At 32.0% G+C, this 8,350-nt stretch overlaps 1 protein-coding gene across 1 annotated transcript; it reads left to right on the top strand.

Annotated features, from left to right (window-relative positions):
• The first annotated feature begins 5,791 nt into the window (after window positions 1-5,791).
• Window positions 5,792-7,102, top strand: LOC118745186 (farnesol dehydrogenase-like). The gene is made up of 3 exons (XM_036478709.1): window positions 5,792-6,410; window positions 6,494-6,631; window positions 6,701-7,102. Exons 1-3 carry the CDS (start codon window positions 5,841-5,843, stop codon window positions 6,740-6,742), a joined length of 750 nt encoding a protein of 249 aa, XP_036334602.1. The 5' UTR covers window positions 5,792-5,840; the 3' UTR covers window positions 6,743-7,102.
• The last annotated feature ends 1,248 nt before the right edge of the window (window positions 7,103-8,350 follow it).

Here is an 8,350-nt window from a genome sequence, read left to right as displayed (position 1 = left end):
TTTGTCGTTTTTCTATTCTCTGCATAGATATTAAGGATGTCTGGTTAGCCGACACGGGAACATGCAACCAGTGTTGCCGTTTTAGCCCTTTGGTGGATAAATTTAGCTACCACATACTTTTTTTGGCCACATAAATTTAAAATTGCCCCTAGCCCTTTTTTAGCCGTTTTTAGAATTTATTCATCTTTGGCATGAAAAAGTGGTATATGCTTAATTTGTTTTTTTTTTTTTGCATTTATGTAAGAGATGAATTTTTAAACTAAGAAAGACAGATATATATACATATATGTATGTTCCTTACGCTTTTATAAATACATACTGTAAAAGTATTGGGGCTGTTAACGATTTAACTATAGTTTAAAATAAATAAGTTCACCGCCCTTCAGGGGCGCACCCAGGAATATATTTTAGGGGGGGTTTTATATTTCTGAAGATATATCACCGGAAAATACTGAAAATTTGCTTGATAATACGCTCTTTAAAATACATTTATGCAAGTTTTATGTACAGTATGTAATAAATAAATAAACATTTTAAAATTCATAAACTGCACTTTATTTACATTAGATTAACAGAACTCAAACACTTTTAACCGACTTCAAAAAAGGGGAGGTTATCAATTCGCCGGAATACATAACTTTTTTACCACGTGAACCGATTTCAATAATCCTTTTTTTATTGGAAAGATGGTACCTCAAGGGTCGTCCCGTAATTTGGTTTAGAGATCCGATGATTGGATCATGAAGAAATTAACGGTACCCCTAAATTTGTATATGAGAATTGAAGTCGGTTGTGTTCTTTCCTTAAAAACTACTGGTTTAATAAAAAGTTCTGTAAACTCAAGATGCGCTCAACTTTCAAAAGTACCTAATAAAAAATTTTAAAAAAGATTCAGTAAAAATAAATTTATTGATTCCATGAATTTTTGCACTTTTACGTTCATTTTTTCGATTTCTGGTTTCTGGTTTTCGATAGATGGTGATTTTTCACGATTGCTAAATTTTTTTAATATTTCGAGTTCCGAAAAAATTAACTGAACTCTCAAGAAAAACGAAAAGTTCATATAAAACGACGGACGAGAAATGGAAAAGAAATTTTCTTCTACCAAATTTTCATAAATCAGTTTGCAGCTCTCAAGAAAAAAATGCTCGTATATTTATTTCCTCATGAAAATTTACAGCAAAAGCAAAGCGCTTTTTCAAGCAACAGAAATTATAATAAATATTTCTTATAATTTCCTTGAGAGCTGGATTCTTAGCTTTAAGATATAGTTTGTATTTGAGGTTATTAGCTTTAGGGGGGGTTTGAACCCCAAAACCCACCCCTTGTGGGCGCTAATGCCGCCCTTAATATGCTAAATTTGTTAAATGACCCATCAAGTCAATTGACCGTGTATGTTCTTGTGGTGTGATTGTACCAGCGTCGTTAGTGGTGAAATTAGCTCAATTTTCTAAGTAAAAAATATTTTGGCGGAAATTTCTTGCACTATATGAGTCAAAGCAGCGTTTATGGAAGATTAAGTTTACGATATTGCAGTTGTGAATTACAAAAACAAACAATGTTTAACAAAATGCTAGAAAAATTTCGGCTCTAATCATTTCGATCTTTCCTCGACCTCATTTGTAAAGAAATAAAAATTGCACCAGCATGCTGGTAAGTTATAAGCTTCGAGCCTGATGGTACAATCACTTGATGGAACCAGCAAGCTGGTGTCGTATATTTCCTCTTTATACAAAAAGGTTTTTGGTTGGATAAAATATTAGCTTCTTTTCCAAAGTGCATTGTTTTTATGTACCATTACTTATATGTATATGTAAGTAAAAAAATTTAGCTACCATTTTTAGCCACAACGACTTTTTTTAGCACTTTTTTAGCCCTTTTTTAAGGGAATTTGGCTACCAGTAAAAATTATGCGCGGCAACACTGCGTGCAACATCTGAGAAGCAATCCGCATCTAAATCTAAACCACACTTTTCCAAAGGTTGACCTTGAGCATTATTGATTTGTGATTCTTGTGATTGTGAATTCTTCACCTTTTAAAGGCTACGTTAAAATCTTTACTTACACTACGTGCTTCATCAATTTCTTAACTGCGAGTCGCATGCCGTTGCTAAGTTTTGGCTGATTAATATTCCCCAACATGATAATTGGCGCTCCTATTTTCAATTTCAGTATGTGGGGTCATCCCTGGAAGATCAATCGAGTTCAAATATTCAACAACGGTGTTTATTGACGTATATGCTATCTCCGCCTCACTTTGAATGCTGGATTGAATAACATTAGTGGTATTCACCAAAGTGAGCAAGCAGCAGTGTGAAAGAGCAGATCAGCTCAAGCAACGACTGTTGTCAACGCCACTATTATTTAGAATTAGAATTAATTAATTAATATAATTTATTCTCAATCCAGTGCTCTCTTGCAAATTTTTGCCTTATCATACACTTTTCCAGTAAAAATTTGCAGGTCCCAGTACAAATTAGTACTGACAATTGGTTACTATACAAACCTAATATTCTCTGTGCTATATGCTGCGAACAGTAACGGCAACTTTTGTTTGTTCCAAGCAATGGCGGAATTATACCAGGTGAAGTAATTAGAGCGAGAAGAAAGATTTTGACACTGCCTTGTTTGAAAAATTGCCTTTAAAATTTGACTATAAGGCACCTGTTTATTGCGCCATGGTTCCAGACAAACATTTTTAGGTTTTCCAGCAATGTTTTCAACATATTAAAAAGCATGCAAATAAAATTCATACAAAAGTGCAGCTTGTTGAGCAGCTTTTAGAGACGACTCTTTTCCTTTCCTTCTGTCAGTAAACTGTTTTTGTTACAAATAGTATAAATAAGCACTGATAAATAAGGCAAAATTTGTTTTATTTCCAACCTATGTTGGAAATAAAGCAAAACTCAGATTTTGGTATTATTTCCTATTTAAAAGTGGAATAGAGCCAATTTTGCGTTATTGCCGTTTGCTTTATTTCACCCCAAATCATTTAAAATATAGTTCGATCTTCAACAGAAGCTGCATAATTAAAAGTTTCAAAGCTTGCACAAAAACGAATCGAACTTAAAATTTTTTTTTTTTAATTAGTCTCCTCAGAAATAGTTTGAGTATTCAGTTTTATAGCCCATTAAATTTTAGTATAATAAAATGACCCTCGGTGTCGTTAAAAATTATCGTTGATTTTTTTAGATATATTTTTTTTCATTGCTGACAAGCATTTTCTTTTTTTCCATACGAAGCATGAACAAAATTTATTTTTATATAGAAGTAAATGTGCAACACCCTCTACAAAAAAAAAATCTAAAAACTCAACGGTGATTTTTAGCGACCTAATTTAAAAATTTTTATTTATCTGGTTTCTGTTAAAGATCGAACCATTTTTATATTAAAATAAATAAAAATAAATAGATATAAGTTGCCAACCACATCATTTAAAATTTTGCTACTATTATTTTACTTGCAGCTATATGTATGTATACAGCTTACCTTTTTCATATCCATACATGTTCAAAGGAAATTAGTATTATTTTTTTTTATAATTTCGCCAAACTCATCTCAGTATCGTTTTATTAAAAAACAACAAACTTAAAAAATAATATGCAACAAATTCTACTAAGCATGACGCCGTTGTTTTCATTAAAAATTATAAATAATAATAATAAACAATAAATAGTTTACAAACGGTAGAAGTTATAGATGCTATTTCGGAGATCACTACATCTCCTAATCAGAATTCTTCATCGCTGTCACTGGGATATGAACCAGCGACTTTGGAATTAATGTCAGTTGACATAAATTCATGACATTAGCACAAAGGCCAAAAGTGAGTTAATGTCAAAACATATTAAGTCATTTTGGAATTGATTTACCCCCTAAATTTTATTATTTAGACTAAAATTCACACAATGAAAATGTGTTAATGTCATCAAAAATGTTACTAGCCATCCAAACCTTACGCCTTTAATAGCAATAATAATAAACATTTATTAATTCATTTATGTAAGAATTACAAGCAAATACTTTAGCCAACAAAAACTCCATTTATCAATATCAAATTCCATTCGATATAATGCAATTTATTACATGAAAAATTATGTCATATCCTGCGATTATTTTCGCCTGCAATAATGACACAAGAAAGTGGAGCTATTTGTCTTTGAACTTGTAAATAAATTTAAAATGTGCATTTGTATGTCATAAAAAACATAAAGAAAATGTGTGAACGGCAAGGCGCGACGCGACGAGGGGTGGTCGCGGACCACCGCACAGTGGTGCCCGAGAGGATAAAAGTACATTTGCATAGGTCTGCAGACCTTTTATTTTAATTATTACATGTACTTAATTATTATAATTGTACCACAGCAATTATATTTTAAGAAATATAAACCTTAAAGTAAGATAATGGCAACACGTGCGTTTTTCACCAAAAATGTAGGTACCTTGTAATGTATTTTTATAAATAACTTATATTATTTCGACTATTGCAATACGTTTGTTTATGCTAATTGAATCCTTTTTTTTAGTTTACTGTATACATTTTCGATAAATATTAAGTTAAACATAAATTATGGAAATAATATCTATGTATATTTTAAATGTTTTCTGTCAATGTCAAAGGTTATAAGTGGACATCTTGGAATCACTAATATATAGCTTTCAGCTGTGGTAAACTGCAGGGTTTATTCCTACTCTCATATACTGGTGATGGAATTTATGCAATTTTAAGGCGGTTGATAATTCGAGTTTGTATATCTAACCCTAATCGCCAAAAAAATGTAAGCCACGTTTTATTAAAAATTTTACATTTGATGCAGAAATGCATCAGATGCTCTAGGAGAATTTCTGCATCAAAAAGAAAATTTTGAACAAATTTCGCTTACATCGTTTTGGCGGCTAAGGTTCGATGTTATTGCTTTATTCGAGTATGGTAATATTTTTTTCAAGTAAAAATATCGTTCTAGGTATTTTTAACTTGAGTTTAAAATGCACAGAAAAAACGACAAAGGTAAGAAAATAACCCGTCTGGTTAGCAAATATTCGGGCCATAAAGTTTCAACCGAAAGATGTATGTTTGCACTAAAGTACTACCCGCTTATTTGGTATATCCCATTTAATTGATTTACCCGCTTATTTAAATCAGCACAAATATACATTACATACAAATTTAACTGCATAATTGAATCCGGATAGTTGGTTTCCCCGCCTAAAAGGTTCAAAATTTGTATTATAGAAAAGTAATATACATACTTTTAATTTTGTCCGGCCAATTGTTTCACAAGTCTATTTAATATTTTATAACATTGGTATCTATAAATATGAATTGTTTTGCTTTTTATTTTTTTATTACTTAAAACTAGAGTTTTTACTTAAATATCAAAAAACAATAAACATTTAAGTTAAGCATATACATTTTCTTTCAAATGGTTAGGTTGTCCAATTAAGCAGGATTCCTATAATTGAACGAAGTATTCAATTAAATTAGTATCGGTTAATTGAATACTTGGATAATTGAACCAAAAATTTAGCAATTTTTCAAGTTTAATTTACCTGAAACTACTGTACGTATTTACATATGTATCATAAGTATATAAAAACTTAAAAATACATATGTACTCGCTTTGTTCAGGCTGAGCTTTTCATTGCATGTTTAACTGCAATAAGCTTAATATATGCATATGTAGTAATGCAATTACAAGACCTACATGTCTACATACATGTGTTGATCGACTATATGTTGGGTATAAATAATGGGATAAAAATGTAAAGGTTTTTTAGTTGTCTAGTGCTTTTGAAAACGATTGTAACGATTGTAGTAAGCAAAACTTTAAGTGGAAAATATGGAACGTTGGAATAATCGCATTGCTGTAGTCACAGGTGCAAGCTCTGGTATTGGAGCCGCTATTGTTCGACACCTGGCCACCAGGGGACTTGTTGTGGTAGGTCTCGCACGTCGCGTGGAACGAGTGGAAGCGCTGCGGAATGAAGTAGATGCCGCGGCGGCGAAACTCATCCATGGCCTCCAATGTGATATGCGAAATGAGGCAGAAGTCGTAGCTGCCTTTAAGAAAATCGAAGCCAAGTATGGACCTGTGGCGGTTTTGGTAAATAACGCTGGTATTGGCCGTCATAGCTCTTTGTTAGCTGAAGGCAGTTCTCACGATGCCCGAGATATCATTGAAACTAATGTATTGGGGTTGGTTAATGCCACACGGGAAGCATTTCGCTCGATGAAGGCAAACGGTGGTGATGGACATGTTTTCTTAATCAATAGTATTGCCGGACATCGAGTGCCAAGTGTCCTTAGTATTCCAATGAATATCTATTCACCATCCAAATTTGCGGTAACTGCATTGGCAGAAGTTTATCGTCAAGAGTTTTTGAGCATGCAAACCCAAGTGAAAATTACGGTACAGCAATTGTCGCCACGGTTTATGATGAAGTTCTACTTTATACATGTATTTATTATTTGCTTTTAATTTACTTATTTTAGAGTATTAGCCCTGGTTTTGTTGACACGGAAATAATAACAAGCGAAATGGCTGAAAAATTGAAAAATATGCCACGTTTAAAGGCGGACGATGTTGCCGATGCTTTAATTTATTGCTTGCAAACTCCGCCCCATGTACAGGTTAGAATTTCGTTAGCTATTTTAAAACTTGTATATCTCAATCTCTCTGGTTTACTTACTACTTTACAGATTCATGAGCTGACCATTAAGCCTGTTGGAGAGAAAGTTTAGCGCGCGCGGATAAGTGTATATATGTACATATATGTATATGTGCTTACTTATTAGAATACGTGATGTTTTTTTATCGTTATCTTAGTAAAAAAATCAGTGATCTATTCAAATTTAAATTTAAGTACATACATACTTACTTTCAAGAAAATTTAAATTTTTAATAAGTACATGGATTAGGTAAATGTTATTTTTACATATAATCAGTACCTCAAATATTTATTATTTTAGTTTAATTTACCGTCTATACAAACAAGATATTCTTAAAGATTATTTAATAAGTTGGCATGAAGTTTTTTTACATTAACTACAAAATTTATAAGATGATGCTTAAAAATAAAGTTAAAGTACACTTACGTAATAGTCAACTGCTTTAAATATGATAGAGTCGTCTCTTTATTGGAGGGAAACGTATGATACCAGTAACTTTATTTTAAGTTCAAGAGCATGCGCATCGATCGCAAAGCGACACAAAGCACACTGATCGGATTTTTGGTTAAACTTGAGGGTTTAGGCAAGCGGGTTGGTTATTTTTTTAATTATCCCATTTCAACAAAACTGAACTGGTCCCCAGTCACAAGAGGACAAGATTAGCCTTCATATTTCTAGGGTATGGTTTCTGATTTCGAGTATACCATTCGGTTTTTTTTTTTATCAAAATGACAATTTATTGTAAATTTAGGAACATTTTTAGTAGCAAATATCAAGCCCTTTATGTTTAAAATTTTAGTTAATATTTTTTAAATGTTTTTTGTAATCTAAATGCTTTTCGTCATAGCATTATTATAAACTCGTTAACCTAGTCTAAATTAACGGATTTTACTTCGCCTTCGGTTAGTAAAAGTTCACTCAGATGTCTTTTGTTGCGTTCGTGCATCAGTGCAGGACACCCAGTAAAACTTGTAAAAATGGACTTAGCCATATTTCGCTCTAAGATAGCGATATATATACTATACACACATCTGAGAAGCCACTTTATGAAGCAAAACATTGAAAATGTTTGTTATAAGCCAAAATTTCACTCTATTCAGGCATAGAATTTATCTATAGGTGCATTTTTTTTTTGTAAACGAGCGACAAAAGAACGCGCAACGAGGCATTTGCATAATGTATATACTTATTTAAAATATTAAACAAGTATTTAAGGTTACAAAAATTTCCCTCACCACTTTCCCATTAACGATACTCAATAGAGAAGTTTTCAGGTCGCTTATATTCTATCCGAGCGAAAAACCAATTTCTTAATCATATGGGTAAGGAAGACTTTAGTTTAGGTTTTTTCAACAAAATTTTGCTCTAGTTTTGCTGAAAGATACATATCAGATTAACATATACAAATTTAAAGTGATGCACTTTTGAAGAACGTCGGTCCTTCCGGCCGGCTAAGTAGTAAATTTCTAAAGTTAGTCAAAAGAAGGTTGGTGAACATTTATATGTAATTTCATACTTGTTCCATGACTAAGCAATTCATTGAATGACTTTGCAAATTTAATTAATACTTGAGTTAATATATGTATGTATATATATAAATAAATACAGTGACTTAAACAAGTGTTCACATGTTGATTTCTTTTTAAATCTTCACAACGCTTTTCAAGTTAAAGTCGTCAC

Source organism: Rhagoletis pomonella, unplaced genomic scaffold (assembly GCF_013731165.1).
Source record: "Rhagoletis pomonella isolate Grant_MI unplaced genomic scaffold, Rhpom_1.0 Rhpom_scaffold_00008, whole genome shotgun sequence".
NCBI lineage: Eukaryota > Metazoa > Arthropoda > Insecta > Diptera > Tephritidae > Rhagoletis > Rhagoletis pomonella.
The sequence above is the reverse complement of the archived record's forward strand: the minus strand, read 5'-3'. Positions and strand labels throughout refer to the sequence as shown.

What these genes read in the sequence shown, in the direction of transcription:
- LOC118745186 (XM_036478709.1), top strand. Translation starts at nt 5,841, where the DNA reads ATGGAACGTTGGAATAATCGCATTGCTGTAGTCACAGGTGCAAGCTCT. An exon ending in AAACCCAAGTGAAAATTACG is followed by an intron (nt 6,411 to 6,493) that starts GTACAGCAATTG and finishes TACTTATTTTAG; the next exon opens with AGTATTAGCCCTGGTTTTGT. An exon ending in AAACTCCGCCCCATGTACAG is followed by an intron (nt 6,632 to 6,700) that starts GTTAGAATTTCG and finishes ACTACTTTACAG; the next exon opens with ATTCATGAGCTGACCATTAA.